Source organism: Tauraco erythrolophus, chromosome 2, assembly GCF_009769465.1.
Source record: "Tauraco erythrolophus isolate bTauEry1 chromosome 2, bTauEry1.pri, whole genome shotgun sequence".
NCBI lineage: Eukaryota > Metazoa > Chordata > Aves > Musophagiformes > Musophagidae > Tauraco > Tauraco erythrolophus.
In genome coordinates, this window is record NC_141466.1 from 11,890,613 (window position 1) to 11,912,529 (window position 21,917).

Here is a 21,917-nt window from a genome sequence, read left to right on the forward strand (position 1 = left end):
TGCCTTCCTTACACTAACACAAAGTCACCACAGCCTCCCTGAGTTTAACAGCACTATGCCAGATGACCAGTAGCATTAGTAAAAGTAGAAACAGGCTACTTGACTTAGGCAGTTAGAGTAGGAACACCTTCTCTGGTTTTGTGGCATCTAAACATACTCCATAGCACAGAATTATTTCTGGTAGTGGCTAACAAGGATCATATTCCATGCTTTTCACTTAGCACTTAACAGTAAATATTTATAATGTATTGCATAGACAAGAAGGATTAAACAAATAAGGAATGTGAATTGCTGTCACAATTGTAAACTTGTAAACAAAACTCACCTGTGTCATTTTGATTATTACCTTTTTATATGGCATTAACTTAAGAATTTCATCCATCAACTTCTGATTACAATTTGTTTTTTAAAACAGAGTATTTCTTCAACAAAAGCAATTTTTTATAAAACTGGTTATTAGATGTTATCATAAAATATGCTATATTCCAATAATATGCCCAACACATTTAAAAGAAGCTTTAAAGATAACTCACATCTCCATACCGTGACATTTGTAATTAGGCAAAGTAGATTTGCAGCATATTTTGACTGCATTTTCACTTGACAGTTTCGTATACTGCCTTTAGGTTGTACTATCATATGACAACTAGGTCTCACTAGCTGATTTTTACAGACAGTGAAAGCAAATAAAAGAAGATACTGTTTCACAAAACACAACATGTGAAAGAAATGGTGCTTCATGTAGAGTATAGCCAGGTAGCAGACATACAGAGAGGTCAGAGAACAAGACATTTAAATGACCAAGATCATCTGCAGGGTAAAAAAAAAAAAAAAACAGGATAATCATACTGCATGCTATTTGATCTCATCTCAAATCAGTACAGAATTGCCCTTCACATGGCAAATCTAACCTTCCTTCATAGGTGCAGTACACGGACTGCTGGCAGAAGCAGGCTACAAATATAATATTCATGTTTTGCAAGGCAAGCTGCATATTCAAACTACTACAATAAATCATAAATAATTTAAATTCAGCTTCTGTAAAATTAGTACATCTGCTAATTAGTACATCTTCATTTAGCATTGTGCCTCTCCATCAACGCTCACTGGCAAAATCAATCCATTTGAGAAACCCTCTTCTGTGATAAAGCTTACATAAGATTCAACAAAATGCAAACAACTAACAACAAAACCATACAGTAAAGCAGAGCCTGGTAGCACAAGCCATGCCCTATGGAGCTTGCTGCTTTAAGTTTTCAAACCATTAGTCAGCTTAAGAATGGTGTTTCTGGAATCAATGTAAAGCATCTGCGTCTCTGAGAAACTCTCAGTTCTAACTATTTCTCTGTTGATCTTCTGTGAATACCACGGCTCAGCATTAACGTAATTATGCTAATGCTCAAATGAAATAAATGCATGTATGAATGGCAGATAACACGTCCATAAAACATTCTCTAAGAGCATTCATATTGCCATTTCGCCCACAAATAACTCTAAGGTGTTGTGGGGCTGGAGTTTTTTTGTGTTCACCTGAAATTCATTCTAACTTCAAAAAGAAATGATGACAGATGTACCTTATTGGACATTCTTCCCTTTGCCGGGTATGTTAAGAATTTATTGAAACTGTGCTGGCACTTGAATGGGTACATATGCCTAAACCAGTCAAAGGAAGCATGCCCCAGGTAGTTCCTCCCCCACAGAGAGAGGAAGGGCAGAGCAGAGGGAACCAAACCTCTGCAGCTTGTAGGAGACCTGTCTGCAGCCAGAAATCTGTGCGCAGCACATGGAAGCTGACTGTTCCATAGGCTGGAGAGAGTCAGGGGTCAGGAAACGTGCCAGACAAAGGTGACAAAAATTCCGTGTTGTCCTGCACTGTAATCTTCAAAAACTTGGGAAAAATGATGGATAGAATTGTGTGAAAGGCAGAATTCGTCCAATGCAGCACAGAACAGGGAAAAAACAAGCAGTTGTGGTACAGCTCATCTCCAGGTAGAAAAGCCACAGCACGTTGGCTTAAGCACAGATGAGCTTAACACATTCCAGGCGACGTCATCACAGTTCATCACACCTTAAACTATGCCAACAACACTGCCCATGGGCTCTGTACTATATATTAGATCAACAAAATTATGCAGATTAAACATATACCAGCCTCTTTTTTCTTTCTTCCCCTTCCTTTCTCCTCTTCCTCCCCCTTTCTTCTTTCCTTTTCCCTTCCTTTTCCTTTCATTCCTCCTTTTCCTTATTACTCTTTCCTTTTGCTCAATTTCTGTTTTTCCTTTTACTTCCTTTCCTCTTTTTCTTTATTTTTCTCTTCCTTCCCTTTCCCCTGACCTTTTCCTGGATATATTTATTCCTGGTCATTTCAGAGATTCCAGCTTACACTCAGGCTTCCCCTCACCTCCCCTGCCCTCCTTACAGTTACATATGTGTACATACATACAGATAAATATATGTGTATATATTTTCTGATGTCAAATGATAATTATAGTGGATTCTTTCCCTGAGAAACTAACACTATTCTCATTGATCTGGAACAGATCACCTGACCTTGCCAGAGAATTTCCATTAGCTGAAGGTTCTGGTGTAAACAAGCAGAAATACATTTTTTAGAAGGGACAATAAGAACAAACTAAGTTAACTTCTCAAAGTCCTTTCTCCAAGCTTATTACTCCACCCTTCCAAATGCAAGGCCAGAGATACCTGTGGAAAAGTATTAAAAAGTTATCTTTGAAGAAGGCATGAACATTGCCTGATCTGACCCAAAGGACATAAATTCAGTGAAAGTGAGCGGCTCCCTTTACTTCCACGTAGCTCAGGTTGACACACAGGTAATATGCTTGCTAAAGCCAACGTGCAATTTCTTTACTTACACAACTGCTACATTTACCTGCAAATTTAGAGAAGAAAATGTCAAAAGGTGATTACACATTGCAACGAACAGAAACACCCACACTTCTTGTACGACCACTCATAACAAGTATGTGTGTGGGAACATGGTATACTGAATTCCTAAAAGTCACAGTAGGACTGTGGTTGTCCACAAATTATATCTGACTTCCTGAGAAAATTCTGAACCTCTGGAACATATTGCTACATATTTAAAGTTATACTAATGAATACTGCAGGTACCATAGATTGTAAGTCTAAAACACATGCAGTGCAACAATTACTTTCTATTTTCTCATCACCTGGCAGAAATTTCAACTACAAAACGTTAAGTTCCCACTATTTGTAGAAACTTATACAATTGCCCTCAGGTTCCCTATCAGCAGAGCTAAGCTTTCTCGCATACTTTTCAACTAGTAGTCAATGAAGAGATCTATCTTTATGCTATCTCTGGAGGGAAAGGCCAAGCACATGTTCAATGCTCTTGTCCTGAATCTCAGGTCAGCATTACACATAAGAGCAGAGCAATATTGAAACCTTCCTAAAAAGGCTTCAAAAGACAGCCATCACCTGAGAAAGCACCAGGCACTGTCTCGGAGACATGCTGTTTGGAGTTGATACTTACAGTTCTCCTGATTACGGCCACTAATTCATGGGATTTTCCATTTCTGCAAAGTGCCAATTTTTGTTTGTGAGGGCAAAAGCTGAAAAGTCTTTTTGAAAACACAGCTTTGTGAGATTCCTATCCTAGATGGCACTCTTGCATGGGTCTACTTTCCATCACATCAAAGGCTTCTCAGTCCTCTTGTTGGAATCACTAAATATAAGGGCTTTGAGGTATTTCACCACTACCGCCCTCGAAAAAAGAATTAGTTTTCTTTAAGTTTTTAGGTATTCTAATAATTCATTTGCCATAGCAGAACTGCTGCTTACAGTGGTTTGAAGGTCTAGAGCATTGGGGGGCAGGGGGGAGGTTAGTAGCAACACTAATCAGACATAAGCTATCTCTGCTGAAAGGTTATCCATTTAAAACTGAGAAAGCTTATGTCTTCTAACAGTCACTAACATTTCAAGAAAGAACGACAAAGGAACTTCTGGGAACTATTAAGCTGGAGTAAGGTTATCAGTGGGTAATTTTACAGATACAACTGCTCCTTAGAAACTCAGTAGTTCCAAAACACCTCCAAAAGGACAACACCGTAACACTCTACTGTTTTTTCCTAAAGGTGTATAGAAGAGCACCAACTTAAAAGCTGAGGGACAGAAAAAGCTGAGCATGGTTACAACATCTATGCTTAGCAAAGGTCAAAGTATCTTGTGGATCTATGCTCTTACTGCTTCCTCTGAGCGAGGAGGACAAATGAACCCTTGCAACCTTCTCCATATATAATGCAATGCAATTTTGTGACTGCATTGAAGAATACTATTGAATTCTTGGGATCTTGATTGTCTGAAAAAAATGGGGCAACAGGAGTCTCAAAGTTCCACAAAGGGAAATGCAGAGTCTTGAAGACTGGGATTAATAACCTCATGCACCAGTAGAGGCTGGGGATCAACCAGCTGGAAAGCAGCCTTGCAGAAAAAGACCTGGGGTCCCAGTAGGCAAGTTGAACATGAGTCAGCAATGTGCCCTCAGAGCAAAGGTGACTAACAGTATCCTGGGCCACATTAGGAAAAGTGATAACGAGTCAAGGGAAGTGACCCTTCCCCTCTATTCAGCCCTGATTAAGGCCACAACTGGAGTGCTGGGTCCTGTTCTGCACTCCCCAGTACAAGGCTGACGAGGACACACTGAAGGAAGTCCAGCGAAGGGTCACAAAGATGTCTAAGGAATCGGAGCATCTCTCATACAAGGAAAGGCTGAGAAAGCTGGGACTGGTCAACCTAGAGAAGAGAAGGCTCATGGGAGGATCTCGTCAATGTGTATAAGTAATCTGATGAAAGAGACAGAAGTGGACTCTTCTCAGTGGTATCTAGTGAAAGTGCAAGAGGCAATGGGCACAAATTGAATGCAAGAAACATTTAAACAAAAGAAAAAGGTTATTCACAGTAAGGGTAATTGAACACTGGAACAGGTTGCCCAGAGAGGCTGTAGAGTCTCCATCCTTGGAGATACTCAAAGCCTGACTGGACAAAGTCCTGAGCACCCTGCTTTAGCTGACCCTGCTATGAAAGGGGAAGTTGGACTAGACAGTCTTCTGACATCACTGCCAACCTCAACTATTCTGTCATTCTGTATAAAACTAGGTCAATCTATACAGAAGCTATCTTCTTACCTTACTGCACCATGCAGTGAAAATCTGAAGTACAGAAGGCTAGAGAGAGCTGTGGGAACTTTACTGAAGCATCACCAATCGAACCGCTTAAACTAAGTAAACATACTGCATTCAGGTAACATAAAACCTTTCCTTTGTAGCAAAACGCTAATTAGAAAAGTTCAACTATGGTCTTTGTAAATATCCCTGTAAAAGCATTTTTAATGACCTCTTAAGCTAAAATAAATAATCTCAAAATCTGCCAACATTTCACTACTTCTAGAATCTAAATAAGAAAGAATTATCTATGTTTAAAATATAAATAAAAAAACCTGCATTGCTAGAAGCTAAGTGAATATCCACCCACCTCTATTCACTGGAAACCTGATCTTTAAAAAGGTTTGTGGGGGAAGTCATTCCAGTTAAATGCCTCACCACCATGAAAGCAAATTAAACTTGAGGCAATCATTTGCTCTCTAGTTACTGATATCCTCGACAGTAGAACACCCTGCCTTCCCAAACACATAGATTATACTAAAAATCCTTACACTGAAGAATAGCAGAGGAGACTAACAAGGAACTTGAAAAATGTATTATGATTCTGGTCATCATAAGAAGTGAATGACTTTCAGATGTATTTCATACGAGGCTGAAAAATGTACACAATATTACAGGTCGTCTTTAGAGAAAAAAAGCTGATAAAGTTGGCTTGATAAAAAAAAAAAGCTACATATTACTGTTGCAAATGTAATCACAGAATGTTAGGGATTGGAAGGGACCTCAAAGGATCATCTAGTCCAATCCCCCTGCCTGAGCAGGACCACCTAGATCAGATCACACAAGAATGCGTCCAGGCAGGTTTGGAACATCTCCAGAAAAGGACACTCCACAACCTCTCTGGGAAGCCTGTTCCAGTGTTGTTACCCTTACTGGGAAGTTGTTCTTCCTCATGTTTAAGCGGAACCTCCTATGTTCCAGCTTATATCCATTTCCCCTTGTCCTATCATTGGATGCCACTGAGAAGAGCCTGGCTTCATCCTCATGGCAGTCACCCTTTACATGTTTATAAACATTAATGAAGTCCCCCCTCAGTCTCCTCTTCTCCAAGCTAAAGAGACCCAGCTCCCTCAGCCTTTCCTCATAAGGGAGATGCTCCACTCCATCATCTTTGTGGCTCTGCGCTGGACTCTCTCTCAAGCAGTTCCCTGTCCTTCTTGAACTGAGGGGCCCAGAACTGGACACAATATTCCAGATGCGGCCTCACCAGAGCGAGTAGAGGGGGAGGAGAATCTCTCTTGACCTACTAACCACACCCCTTCTAATACAGCCCAGGATGCCATTGGCCTTCTTGGCCACAAGGCCACATTGCTGCCTCATGGTCATCCTGCTGTCCACCAGGACCCCCAGGTCCCTTTCCTCTGTGCTGCTCCCCAACAGTTCATTCCCCAACTTGTACTGGTACATGGGGTTGCCCTTACCCAAATGCAAGACTCTACACTTGCCCTTGTTGTATTTCATTAAATTTCTCCCTGCCCAACTCTCCAGCCTATCCAGGTTTTTCCAAATGGCAGCACAGCCATCAGGTGTGTCAGCCACTCCTCCCAGTTTAGTGTCGTGAGCAAACTTGCTGACCATGCACTCTATTCCCTCATCCAAATCATCGATGAATATGTTGAACAATACTGGTCCCAGTACCGACCCTTGAGGGACTCCACTGGATATAGGCCTCCAACTGGACTCTATCCCATTGACCAGTACTCTCTGGCTTCTATCCTTCAGCCAGTTCACAATCCACCTCACTATCTGATCATCCAGAGCACACTTCCTCAGTTTAGCTGTGAGGATGCCGTGGGAGACTATGTCAAATGCTTTACTGAAGTCAAGATAGACCACATCCACTGCTCTACCATCATCCACCCACTGGGTGATGTCCTCATAAAAGGCTGTCAGGTTTGTCAAGCACGACTTCCCCTTAGTGAAGCCATGTTGACTGCCCCTAATGACCCTCTTATCCTTGATATGCCTAGAGACAGCACCAAGGATAAGTTGTTCCGTTATCTTTCCAGGGATTGAGGTGAGGCTGACCAGTCTATAGTCACCCGAGTCTTCCTTCTCACTAGAGGCAGTTAGAATGTCTCACTAGAGGCAGTTAGAACTGCTTTTGCATACCTTAAAGCGTGAATTAATGACAAGGAAACAGACTTTGTACAGAACTGTTAATGTTGAGCTTGACATAATCTTCAATCTATGAAGGACATTAGCCCACTGACCGCCAGCTCTACCTTCCCTCAGTATGAAAACTATGACTTTTTTTTTCTTTTTAATCATAACATAATCTGTTTCTGAGAGAAGTCCATCTCTCTGCGTCTAAGTTCATTTTAACTCTAAAAATGCATCCCTAAATGGAGAGCTTGAAAAGATTATTAACAATAAGAGGACAAAAATTTGCTGCTTAATTGTTCTCTATGGCTTTGAAAAGTTCCCTAGTACAAGCAGATTTAACTTACAGAAAGGCACAGTAGCTACAAAACCCAGGAAAACTTGAGTGAAAATGAAATTTGCCTCCTTAAAAACAGGTCTTGTTAAAATTTAAAATTATTGATTGTGGATTTAGAAGCCTAAAGTACAGGCATGTAAATATTCTGAGCTTTTATTTTTTTAAACAGGCTTTTCATCCTTACTAAATCAGAGAATCCTGGTGAGTAATGCTATCCCGTTGTTATTTTGGTGCAGCAGCCATGAATCACCTTTATTACTTAACACATCCATTCTGAAGAATGCCAGATTACCATGATTTGTACTGGCATCAGTGTACTGGCATGCGTGGCAGACAGAATTCTACAGCAGTTGGACCACCGACATCAGGATTTTCAAGAACACCAAATGGACTCCTGCTACTCAGTTCCACATAACTACTTGTGGACACTCATCACCTAATGGCTTGCTAGTTTTGAAAGTTATCTTAAATAAAAAGTAGCAGCCACCATACTGATAAAGGCTCTTAAGTCTCCTGTCCTTATGAAAATTGCCAACATTGTGAAATGAAAATGAAAAGCTGTCTTGGAATTTGCTACCAAATTTCAAGTAAAAACGAAAGTTTCTGTTTCAAAGTGTTGCCAGTGTCTTCCAGTAACTGTAGTTCAGGTGTCTTGTGTCCCTCCTCTCTTCTAAAGCTCAGTGCCTCTAGACTATTCTCTCCTATCACATGCCAGACATCCTCACCAAGCCAGCACAGGTGCTCCTGTTAATGACATGTCATGAGATATAAGACCCAGCTGAGAAACCATTCAAAAGTTTCAGGTAGGAGACATACAAACTACATTTCTGTTAAGGGGTTTCTACCTAATTTGACTTCTCATTAAAATAAAAAGAATAATTATTTTTAAAAATGTTATAAAATATTTTATTGTAAAAATGTTATAAAATATTTTATCAAATATTTTTTCCAAGTCTCTGTCAGGGCCTTGAATGCACCAAGAGGCACTGCAAACTCTTACCCCTCCAATCCCATGGGTTTAGCTGCCTGGGCTCAAGGCCAGCTCTGCGACTGCAAAACTCTGCAACCTTGGCCAAGACTGTGGTGACAGTGCTGTGCAAGAAAGAGGTGGCAGAAGCCTTGCCAGGCACATCTCCCTTTCACTTGGGAGCTACACTAAAGCCTAGTCTGTGTTTACGCCCTTGGTCCTTGCCTGAGATACACTTACTGGTGTGCCTGTATCTGACCAGGTACTTCACTGATCTTGACCCACAGATTTGACTTTCTGGCTTGACCTTGGACCTGGCTTATCACCACAGAGTCACCTCCAGATCTGAACTCTTGGCTTGACCTCGTTTACTATTACTGGACCTGCTCTGTTCTCTTTGTTCAAGTACTGTGGGACTGCTCCTTCATGGGTGATGGCACTGCCCTGCCTACCTTGCTGTCGACTCCCAGCTCAGCTCTGTTGTGGAGCAGCTCACTCTGGCTTCTCCCTAAATGTCAAATTCAGTTGTCAACTGAAAAAAAATAAACGAAAACTTCTCAGACAGCACTTGATGAAAGGTGGGTGGTTCTTTCTACCAATGTTGCTATTAATTCAGCTCAAAATGTTTTAGAGGAACATGGTATGTTCATACATGTAAGTATAAAGATCAGTATGAAGCTGAGACCAGCCCCTCAGCAATTATTGTGGTCTTCCTAGACTTTTAGAATTCATAATTTTATTCACTATCTCTCTTTCAGTGATACTCCATCAGAGGTACAGAGCAAGAAGTGTCCGAAGCTTACAAGTAACACTACCTGTCCTGGGCTTGAAAATTTTTTGGTGGCAGATTCAGGATAGGTCTCATCACTATGTCCATAAGTGTATTTTTAACTCCTTCCTCATGTGAGACAAAAACTTTGCACCATTAGTTCCCAACAGCAAGCTGCAGCCCAAATAACCTCCCTCTCGTACTTCTTCATCCAAGAACTGGCGCATTTTGTGCTGGTTTTGGCTGGGATAGTGTTAATTTTCTTCACAGTACCTAGCATGGGGCTGTGTTTTGGATTTGTGATAAAACAGAGTGGATAATGCAGAAATGTTTTCATTATTGCTGCGCAGTGCTTACAGTCAAGGCCTTTTTCACTTCTCACCCCACCAGCGAGTAGGCTGAGAGTGCACAAGCAGCTGGGAGGGGAAACAGCTGGGACAGCGGACCTCAACTAACCAGAGGGATACTCCACACCATATGACATCATGTTCAACATATAAAGCTGGGGGAAGAAGAAGGAAAGAGGGGACTTTGGAAGCAACAGTGTTTGTCTTCCCAAGTTACAGTTACGTGTGACAGAGCCCTGCTTTCCTGGACATGGCTGAACATCTGTCTGCCCATGAGAAGTAGTGAATTAATTCCTTGTCTTGCTTTGCCTGTGCACACGGCTTTTGCTTCACCTATTAAACTGTCTTTATCTCAATCCATGAGTTTTCTCACTTTTCCAATTTTCTCCCCCATCCCACTGGTCAGGGGAGTGAGCCAGCAGCTCGGTGGTGCCTAGTTGCTGGCTGGGGTTAAACCACAATACATTTTTAAAAGGCACCCTCCTGGAAGGCAGCAACTGACTCAGACTACAGATTTCCACAGTATACTTGGTCTGGTTCAAAAAAAAAAAAAAAAAATCGAATATTCAAGTTAAAATCATTTCAACAACAGAAGTGGAGTAACAGTTCTTCACATTTCTGCATGACCTTTCACCCTGGGAACCGAAAGCTGCTTACACACTGCACAAGGTGAATTTCACTGAACTCTTGTGAACTAGTTACACATTACACACAGTAGTAAGCCAAGGCTGTGAGAGGTGCTAGGGAGTTGCCCAAGAACACACTGCTGGACAATAACAAAAAACTCAACATACACAGGACTTACGATAACCCCAAAGATGGTACAGTTACTCCAATAATTTTTTTTTTTTTTTTCTTTTGGATAACCAAAAGCAGGAATTAAACAGTTACACATCAACTGATCTGGCCAGTACTCTTTATAATTCAGATGATGGTACTATTCTTTTTGATAGTTGCTAAGGTTTTAGTAATTTATTTTTTTTTTTTTTTACATTATCTCTTTTGGAAGCTGAAAAATACAATACACTGAGATTAAAAAATGTCCTTTCTCTCCTCAGTCATGACTGTAGGAATGTGTTATGGGACAGGAAGATAAACTTCTCAGTGCCACGACAGTTTTAGTTGTGATTTTTGTGACATACAACCCAGTAGCAGAGCACATTGCTGCTGTGGAAGGTTTTTTTTCAGGTCTCCTTGCTCTAAGAAGATTGATATGTTTGTCACCGCCATCTCCTCCTCTCGGCAGGTACTTCGATTGCTAAATTTCATAGCAGGGTTCAAGACAATCCCTCCAACATGCCACATAACATACAAGAATGAATTTGTGCAAGGTCTGTACTCACGCAGAAGTTGTCTGCATGTCATGCCAGCTTTTGCTAAAGTTCTGCTTCAGTTCATTCATCAGACTTATGCCAAGCTTTTGTTTAATTTCAACCAGGTGTTTTTCTTTGGCTGCTAGGACTTGCCGCAAAGTTGAAATTTCATCCTCTAGCTAAGAGACACAAAGAGGGAGGAGAAAAGAGAAAGGTATTAGCCTGTTTTCACTGAACGATAAACACATAGATGTTAAGAGATCAAATTAATCCAAAAATTTGCATTTTTCATAGGTGCCTGGAGAGACAGAGAGATTCAGGTGCTTATGGAGATCACAAAGATATACCCAGAACAGAGCTGACACTTCATTAAGTGAATGTCTCAAACTATGTCATATATGTGCACCATCATTCACACACACGCATCCGATAAGAGAGAATTCTCCAGTTCAGAAATGACTATTGAGCTACTTGACCAAAGTCTGCCTTAGAACATTAGAAGTCTCAAACATCAGCTTTCCATTCACTAGTGAAATGGGAATGGGCAGAACAAGAGAAGACTGGATAATTCAGGCAGATATCTCTCTTTGAATGCATAGGCTTTTAACTTCATATTTGCAGCTTTTTAGTCATCCACTCACGAAAAAAATAGATGTAAATTCTTAGGAGCGGGTTAAAAAAATAAAAATCGCATGATAGCATAAGACTTGAGTATCATAAAAAGTTACGTCCTTGTCACATGAATTTTATCTGTATATTTCAAGCCTTACGTATTTCAAAATTGTAAAATAAAAACATGTAGCAGATGGACTGTTAACATGAGTGAACAGGTCCTATCCAAAGCATAGAAGCATTCAAATGACACAGCAGATTAGTCTTTTTAGAGTTCCTAGTCATTAACCAAACTGGGAGAAGTTGTAAAGACACCATTCAGCCCCAACAGAGGGATACAATTTTCCTTGCAGTGGACGTTATTTCAAACGTATAAACCAAGCCAGGGTTTTAGCAAGGCAAGGACCAGAACACTTGACAGAGAAAAGGGACGGCTGAATCAGCCTGCCACCAGCTCCGGACCCCACCTCAGGCAGCACTCCTGCGAGCACTCCTCCTTCAGAAGCCTCCCAAGCCACTAATACAAGCAGCACTCAGAGCTACTGAAGCTAACAAGGGCAAGCAACACCAGAGCAGCTGCCTTTCACTTCAGGTTTAGAAGTTCCCTTACCAACTGTGCTCCTTCCTCCATATGCTAATAGAATAACATATGGTAATGTATCTGATTACCATATGTTAAGTTCCCTGGAACCACAGTCTCCCTGTGATTTAGCTCCATAGGCTGCAGAGAAAGAGGCAAGCACCAGCTGAATCACTTGCTGACCTCCAGGGCTATATTTAGGACGTTAATACCAGCATTATTTTTATTTCACGCACTCACCCATTCTGCTTCCCTGTAAAACCGGCTACAAGCTCATTGTTCTGGGAAAAGTCTAACCCTGGAATCCTCCAGCTATCTGTTTGTCTTTTGTCACTACCTGCTATCTAAATTATTCAAGCAGCTAAGAAATTAAGCAGCAAGACTATGAACACAAAGCAAAATCATGACCTCAGTGAAGCAGATACCGGTATTCACTGGCCTGTGATGCCAACACTTCGCTGGTAGGATACATAATAATCCAAAATTCTTTTATTCCTTGCCATGTCCTTTATGCTTCATTATATTCCTAACCTGCAAACGAAACACTATCAAGAGGCAGCACGAGTTTCTCTTCTGAGAGGATAACTGGTTAAATGCTTTCAGAAAGAAGGAATCACAAACGTCAGCATTCCTCGAGTGGCAGTTCAGAGCTCCCTTTAGCTGTTTCCCACCCACAGCAAACTCCTTAGTGCACAAGTCCACCTGAGCGACACTGCTAAAGAACTTAACTTAAACCAAGATCAGTATGCTTACGGGTACTTAAACATTAATTCTTTCCATATGGGCTAGCACTAGGCTGATCACTAGGTACCTGGATATGTAAACATTTAAGGGCTTCTATTAAAATTACTTTCCATCTGTTCTGTTGAACAGACACCTAAAGCTGTACAGCCCTAAGCAAGCATTAACCATATGCTCAATGGCATAAGTATGAACAACATTTTTGACTGTATGAAGAATAATAAATTATTTTTAATTAGAGATCAGAGTCTGGTTTTGAATTTACAAAAACCTTCTCAAGTTCCATCATTTTAAAATAATGGCAGATACAAAGCCTTCTTCCCTCAAGTGCTCCAGGTATCAGTGATTGAAGACTGTGAAGCAGGCAGAAAGGATTAGGGACTTATAGTGGGATCCTGAAAAGCATTTAAGCAGGTTACATATCTAACTCCCATGGAAGTCAGGCATCACCTGCTTAGGCATTTTTGAAAAGTCCACTCTTATAATTGCAGACTCCATTATGAATCTAGGGCTTAAGTCAACAGCTTCTAGTCCTCACGTTTCCCTTCTTTCTAAGTACAACAGAGTCAGAATCATAGAACCATTTAGGTTGGAAACAACCTTTAAGATCATCGAGTCCAACTGTAAACCTAACACTGCCAAGTCCACCACTAAACCATGTCCCTAAGTGTGACATCTACACATAAGATAAGGAAAGATGCATCATATACAAAGTTCCTCTCTTCCTTTTTGTGGGCTTAGGAATCGCTTAACAGCCATTTTTTCTTTCCGCTATTACTATGTAGGATGTGCAAAAGCAAGAAGGGTAGCTGAGCACCTAAGACATTATGTTTCCCAGGATTAGCCGACATGAATAACATGTAAATCACCCAAAGGTGAAACCCCAGAAAAAAATCCACAATTAAAGACAGATGTCTCCAAAATCGGGGACAGACTAATAATATGGAAGAAAGACAGTGAAGTCCAGATAAATCCAGTGCACAAACACAAAAAAGTATCTTCCCTTGTTTTGTATTTTTTGATTATTTTAAGGCAAATTGTATGTTTTAGGGGGTTGAACATCCTTTTGAGATGGTGGCATGCCTGAAAAAAAACATCCCAGTAATTCTCTAACATATAACCTTTCCCATTTTTTTTCCAGTAGACACTCACAAAAGAGCTCATAAAAAACGAACCAGAAAGTACTTATTCAGTGAAATGGAGCATTTTGGATAAACTGCTATTAATAAAAAATGTCAGCTGGTATTATCTATATTATGAGATACACACACTACTATGTAAAATGCGGAGGCGGAAAGATTCAGCTATTGGTTGGAATAATACTGATGGACGTGTTGAACGGTAAGCTGAACAGTAAACTGCGTATTTATTATGCCTGTTTTAAGGATCAAGGCAGTAAGTGATTAAAACGTTATGAGGCCCCAACAGAAAACAAAAGCCAGCACAGTTAAACGTGTACTTCTTAGTTAAATTAAATATCCCTTTTCCCTACTGCTACACCACTCAAATATGTAGTGCCCTGGCCTGGCTGTTTGCACAGCCCTTCTCACCAGGGAGAGCTGAGCCAGGTAAAAGCCACCACAGAAAAAACAAGGGCTATTTTCCAGCCAGATCAGTTCCCAGATCCAGCGGAGAGATGCGCATAAGTACCTGTGCAGGCACAGCGCAGGGGGCAGGAACAAGTGGCTGGAGATGGAGAAGACCATCTGGGAAGGTCTTCCAGAAGGGAGGGATGCCATCCAGAGGGACCTCGACAGGCTGGAGAGGTGGGCCCGTGTCAACCTCATGAAGTTCAACCAGGCCAAATGCAAGGTCCTACATCTGGGTCGTGGCAATCCCAGGCACAAATACAGACTGGGCGGAGAATGGATCGAGAGCAGCCCTGAGGAGAAGGACTTGGGAGTACTGGTGGACGAGAAGCTCAATATGAGCCGGCAATGTGCTCTTGCGGCCCAGAAGGCCAACCGCGTCCTGGGCTGCATCAAGAGGAGTGTGGCCAGCAGGTCAAGAGAGGTGATTCTTCCCCTCTACTCTGCCCTCGTGAGACCTCACCTGGAGTACTGCGTCCAGTTCTGGAGCCCCCAACATAAGAAGGACATGGACCAGTTGGAGAGGGTCCAGAGGAGGGCCACGAAGATGATAAGAGGGCTGGAGCACCTTTCCTATGAGGACAGGCTGAAAGAGTTGGGGCTGTTCAGCCTGGAGAAGAGGAGGCTCCGGGGTGACCTTATAGCGGTCTTCCAGTACCTCAAGGGGGCCTACAGGAAAGATGGGGAGAGGCTGTTCAGGAGGACCAGATGTGATAGGACAAGGGGTAATGGTTTTAAAATAGAGGGAGGTAGATTCAGATTGGATATTAGAAAAAAATTTTTTACCATGAGAGTTGTAGAACACTGGAACAGGTTGCCCAGAGAGGTGGTGGATGCTCCATCCCTGGAGACGTTCAAGGCCAGGTGGGATGAGGCCCTGAGCAACCTGATCTAGTTGGAGATATCCCTGTTCCTTGCAGGGGGGTTGGACTAGATGACCTTTGAAGGTCCCTTCCAGCCCTAACCATTCTATGATTCTAAGACACCCTGACATCTGTCGGAGAGACAATATGGCAGGGCACAGGCAGTCCAGGACGTTCCTAGAACGCGTGGACGACAACTAAGGCTAAAGCCCTGAAGGAATTGAATTTGGCAAGGGATATAAAAAGCAATAAGAAAAGCTTCTATAGGTATGTAGGGGACAAAAGGAAGTCCAAGGAGAATGTAGGCCCCCTCCGGAAGGATACTGGTGCTCTGGTTACCCACGACATAGAGAAGGCTGAGGTACTCAATGACTTTTTTGCCTCAGTCTTCACTGATAAAGCCTCTTGTCTTACCACCCAAGCTGTGGAAAGAACGAGCAGGGACTGTGACCATGAACCACCGCCCACTGTACTTGAAGAGCAGGTTTGGGAACAGCTGAGGAACTTGAAGGTGCACAAGTCCATGGGACCTGATGAGATCCATCCGCGGGTCCTGAAGGAACTGGCGGATGAAGTTGCCAAGCCACTGGCCATTGTATTTGAGAAGTCGTGGCGGTCTGGCGAGGTCCCCGATGACTGGAAGAGAGGGAACATAACCCCCATTTTTAAAAAGGGGAACAAGGAGGACCCGGGCAACTACAGGCCGGTCAGCCTCACCTCTGTGCCTGGCAAGGTCATGGAGCAGATTCTCCTGGGAACCATGCTAAGGCACATGGAGAGCAAGGAGGTGGTGGGTGACAGCCAACATGGCTTCACCAAAGGCAGATCGTGCCTGACCAACTTGGTGGCCTTTTATGATGGGGTGACAGCATCGGTGGACAAGGGTCGACCAACGGATGTCATCTACCTGGACTTGTGCAAAGCTTTTGACACTGTCCTGCATGACATTCTTCTCTCTAAACTAGAGAGAAATGGGTTTGATGGATGGACCACTCGGTGGATAAGGAATTGGCTCAATGGCCGCACTCAGAGAGTAGTGGTCAATGGCTCGATGTCCAAGTGGAGACTGGTCACGAGTGGCGTCCCTCAGGGGTCCGTGTTGGGCCCGGCCCTCTTCAACATCTTTGTCGGTGACGTGGACAGTGGCATGGAGTGCACCCTCAGCAAGTTCGCTGATGACACCAAGCTGTGTGGTGCCGTCGACACGCTGGAAGGGAGGGATGCCATCCAGAGGGACCTCGACAGGCTGGAGAGGTGGGCCCGTGTCAACCTCATGAAGTTCAACCAGGCCAAATGCAAGGTCCTACATCTGGGTCGTGGCAATCCCAGGCACAAATACAGACTGGGTGGTGAATGGATCGAGAGCAGCCCTGAGGAGAAGGACTTGGGAGTACTGGTGGACGAGAAGCTCAATATGAGCCGGCAATGTGCTCTTGCGGCCCAGAAGGCCAACCGCATCCTGGGCTGCATCAAGAGGAGTGTGGCCAGCAGGTCGAGAGAGGTGATTCTCCCCCTCTACTCTGCCCTCGTGAGACCTCACCTGGACTACTGCGTCCAGTTCTGGATATAAGGAAAAAATTTTTTACCATGAGAGTTGTAGAACACTGGAACAGGTAGCCCAGAGAGGTGTTGGATGCTCCATCCCTGGAGACGTTCAAGGCCAGGTTGGGCGAGGCCCTGAGCAACCTGATCTAGTTGGAGATATCCCTGTTCCTTGCAGGGGGGTTGGACTAGATGACCTTTGAAGGTCCCTTCCAGCCCTAACCATTCTATGATTCTATGAAGAGAGGAAGGCAGTGATTAATTAAAACAGCCCATACAGTACACCCACTGAGTACCGTGACATGCACCACAGGCAAACATCACTGCTGAAAGGAAGGCAGACATGACCGTTTAGGAGTGAGGACTACCTGTGGGACAGGCTTTGTCAGGTGTTGTTTAAGGAAATAAAAAGCGAGCTACGCAACCAACACCGGAAGTGTGACAATCTGCTGACAAAAACTTTAGAAGGAGCAGGCAACTACAGCAAAGCCAGCAGAGAAGCAGAGGCCACGGTCCCCTAGCAGGGAGGTCTGGGAGCCAGCGCTGTCCCACGGAACTCCCACTGGCTCCTGTGAGCTGCTACACACGTCTCTGGTTGCAACACCACGATTCACCCCTGCATAGCTGCGTCACACTAGCTCACAGCACAGCACCCCCTGGTCGTGCTGTCAAAACCAGCCAGGAGGCATGCAGGTGAAAACAGTAGAGGTAGAAAGTTGGAAAGGGCAGTGCCACAAAACCTCTCACATCACGGAGCCGTGGTTCAGAAATACCCTGGATCCTCAGGGCAGGCTCACACGCCTCACCACCACAGGTACCACCATGGCAGGCAGTCTGTGGCATGCATCCACCCACCTGTGCTAGAACTGAGCATCGACCCTCTGCATAGCTGTGTCCTGCAAGAAAACCTGGAAAACATGTAACAGGTAAAAAACGTAACAAGGGAGGACCAGCCCTATCACTGGTAGGAAGATCAACTATGAGAAGGTACTCAGCAACAGAAAGATGTTCACTTTGTAAGGAAGGAAATCTTTTCCTTCATTTCATTGGCTTGCCAAAAAAAGCCACAAGACTGCATCTTCTCTGTGCTGTTCTTTCACATGATCGTTTCTATGTCAGAAGACACAAAGAAAGTTACAGCAAACATACAGAAAAACTGTCTCTCAATGAAGCAAATCCGTGGGACTCTTACACTTTGATTAGCTATTGTATTTAGCAAACTAGTGATTGTTATTCAATTGTTATGCCTTTTCAAAATTGCTGAGTATTATAACATGTATACTAAAATGCATAAAATATTTGTAAGGAAATCTGAGCACCTTATTACGGTAGCCTTTTAAAGAGAAGTAGTTGTAACTGAACAGAATAACGAAAAATAAGAGGCACTTCATCTCTGCACCAAAATCATACAGCTCAAATTTTACACCTGCAGGCGGAGTACTTGTTGATTTGTAAGTTTTTCTTTTGGTGAAGAGCACTCAGAGACATCAAGGACATTCATAAATAAAACGAGCTGTAAGTTTGCAGAAAAAGGTACTCACATCTTTCCTCAAACCGGGAATAAACATGCAGTAACACACATAGCTGAACTAAGAACCTGCACATCAGCTAGAACGCTTGTAGATCAAACCAGAGAGCTGCTTTTGTGAATGTATGGGAGGGGGAAGACAGCAAAGAGTAAATGACTACTTTGATGAGCATAATGGAAGGACAACTGACAGCAGTGAGTGAGATAGCTCAAAACCTCAGCCCCCGTCATGACGCAGGAGTCATTGTACCACGCTCCCCACGCTGAGGGAGGGAGAGAAAAAAGAAAAAAAAAAACCTGTTCTGCTAACAAGCTTCTGGCCTTATATAAAGTTTCAGGCTACAATTTTCTGTTATTATTCCGAAGTGTCAGACTGACCTCCGTTAATTCAAATGTCTGTTAGAAGTCCCTGTAGGAGTTACTCATTTCACCTGCACTGTAGAAATTTCAAGGCTTGATTAGAGTCAGAGCCTTGCTGCATTAGGCAGACGGCAAATACAAGGACAGAGTTAGTCCACACTCTGAAAAGCTTCCAGTACAAAGAGACTACTAGCAGGAGAACAGGAAAAGAGTATACGAGAAACCTGTCAGAAAACCAGTAGTGCTAGTTCCCCTCCTAATGCCGGGGAAGGAAGAAGGAAGAGGAAAAAGACAGGTAATATATACAGCAGATACACAACACAGCGATGGAACGTATTTTTTCTGCATAAATACATGCACAACAGGTGCTCACAACAGCTCCCCGTTATATCAACCATTAAGTGATTGCAGTCACTGCAGAGATTTGATCCTTTCAGAACAATAAGAAGAAAGGTGCTTGTTCCTACCGGCTCAAACAGGTATTACCTAACACATAAGGACATGGAAGAAAACAAAACTACCACAGAGCAGAGGGGGCTTGAAAGTAAAGTCTAACAGCTTTTCAAAAGGAAACATTAGCCAATTCCCACAGAGCTTTCTTTCTGAAAGAGTCAGTCCTACACGTTTTTTTACAGTCTTTTCTAAGAATCATGTGCCTCATTTAAGTTTAGACTTTGTTCACTCTAAATTCAAGTTCTCCAAACCTTTCTTAGCATAATTATCAGGTTTATTTTGTTTTTAAGCATAAGCTGTATGCCAGTAAACTGCTGCGAGCAATTCAGAAAATAATTTCTAGGTCAGCCAAGATCATAATATTTGAAAGGCAATCTCTCACTTATGTTGGCACATGAATTAAAGCACTTCTGCCACGAGCCACTGAGAATTCTCTGCTCCCACAGGAATCAGCAAGTAGGAAGGATGCCCAGAAACTCTTGAGATTCATTCTCTTGAGAGAAGCATATCATTCTCAGGTGGTTGCAGAAAGTTCTTTTTTCCTTTTGTTTCTTTCTTTTCTTTGTTTTCATCTGCCTCTTAAGTCCCTTTCACCAGAAAAGAGAAGAGAATCACAGAATGGCTGAGGTTGGAAAGGACCTCTGGAGGTCATCTGGTCCAACTCCCCTGCCCAAGTAGGATCACCTAGATCCAGTTGCCCAGGACTGTGACCAGACAGCTTTTGAATATCTCCAAGGATAGAGACTCCACAACCTCTCTAGGCAACCAGCACTCGTGCTCAGTCACACTCAATGAAAATGTTTCTCCTGATGTTCAGAGGGAACCTCCTGTGTTTCAGTGCCTCTGGTCCTGACAGAAAGACAATAATGAACATCTCAACTCCTGTCTCATCACTATGTGATGAACTGAACATGTAAAGTTTCAGCTTCCTCCTTATTTACGGATGTGACAGGATCAGCAAAGAAGTAAAGATCAACTAGCAACTCAGAAACACAAGGCTTGGTAAAATACTAAAGTGAAAAAACAATCTTTTGGGGTTTGTTTCACTAGAAAATCCTAAATCAGCACTCAGGGTAAATGACTTGAGAGTCATTAAGAATGAGACTACTTACAGTATTTAATATTGCAACTTAATATCAATTTAAACATTTCTGTTGTATGAAAGACAAGACTTAGTCTCTGCAAAAGAACTGTTCTTTGGGTGCACGGATTCTATGTGTAAAATCAGCAAATGGTTCACAGAGCACTGCAGAACAATTAGAAGGAATGCTTTTTCCCTAGCCAGTTTACACTTTGAGGGTATACGCTCACAGTCCCAAATCTTGGGTTTCCTAGCATTCAAATGGGTTGCTATTTTATTCTTGCTATGTGAAGGTTCCAACCCACTGTCTTAAAAATTCATTATTTCAATTAAGACAAAAACAACTCCTCCCTTCATACAGCTGCAATTTCTGTTATTTGTCTCATAAGTAAACCCTCACTTTTTCCCATTCTCTCATTTTCCTTTTCGGCGTTTCACTTCTGTTTCTGCAGTATTCAGCAGCGGTAATTAAAAATGAATCCACTCTCCCACTGTAGACTGAATCCAGACAATCTCTGTAATCTTTGTAATAAAAAAACCACATAGTTCACATCTTTTTCCTTCCATCTCCTTGTTATTGAGTACTATTTTAAAACCTCTTCATCGTGTCATGACATCTCCTTAAGTTCTTTACTTAAGCAAACAACAAATGCAAATCAAAAATACAACCCTCTCCAAACACATCAGTGCCAAAGGAAACAAAAATGTGGTGAAATCATTGTATCCATCATCATCAGTCTCTTCTGTAACCAGCATCATCAGCTTTTCCCCTGAGCACCACACAAAGAATCTTTTCCATCAGGTGTCACAACCACCGTAACAACAATACCATATATCTAGTAAGAAGAACACAATTCATTCTTTATAAAGGAAGGTTTATAAAGACACATCTTGACTAAAATGGTAAGGTATATTTAACTTTCTCTCTACAATTATCAAGTAGAAGATATTTAATCTTCAAAAAATATCTAGGGAAATTGATTGTTACACATTATTGTAGCCCAGAAAAATTTTACTTAAAAGGAAGAGCATACCTTTATGATGTGTACTTCATCCTACAAGATCTTCCAGTTTAAGGAAGTAGGAACAGTAACTCTCAGAGAAATTCAGATTCATTACCTTGGCTAGCTCAATCTTTAACTCTTCTTTTTCTTCTTCAGAAATCATATTGGTGAAATCAACATCAGTGACCACATCTTCATCTGCTTCATGCAAAGACTGGGTTTCCAATAGGCCTTAAAGTAAAGAGTTAAAAAGTCAAGACAACCATTATCAATTATTTCAGCTATGATACTGACCTCCCCTAAAATCTAAGAATTATATAATATTCACCCACTAGGAAAAAAAACAAAGATAAACAAAACAACCTTTTCCTGCTAACGGTCATTTGGATTCTGCTCCTCTTTGCTTCTGAAAAGCTATTGGAAGTATCAGTTGGTAATGTCTGCACAGAAGCAACTTAATATGTGAAAGCACCACTCATTCCCAGAAAACAATCTCCTTGGACCCTTCTAGTCCCTGATGAGTCATT

At 42.3% G+C, this 21,917-nt stretch overlaps 1 protein-coding gene across 1 annotated transcript in view; it reads right to left on the reverse strand.

Annotated features, from left to right (window-relative positions):
* The window catches only part of TPD52L1 (TPD52 like 1), a 43,848-nt gene extending 22,232 nt beyond the window's left edge, over window positions 1-21,616 (reverse strand). Inside the window, exons 1-2 of the mRNA XM_086632099.1 lie at window positions 21,506-21,616; window positions 11,068-11,216 (exon numbers count right to left, since the gene is read on the reverse strand). Coding sequence (XP_086488225.1) covers window positions 11,068-11,216; window positions 21,506-21,553 — 197 coding nt within the window. The 5' untranslated portion in view covers window positions 21,554-21,616. The remainder of the gene's footprint in view (window positions 1-11,067; window positions 11,217-21,505) is intronic.
* Window positions 21,617-21,917: the final 301 nt, after the last annotated feature.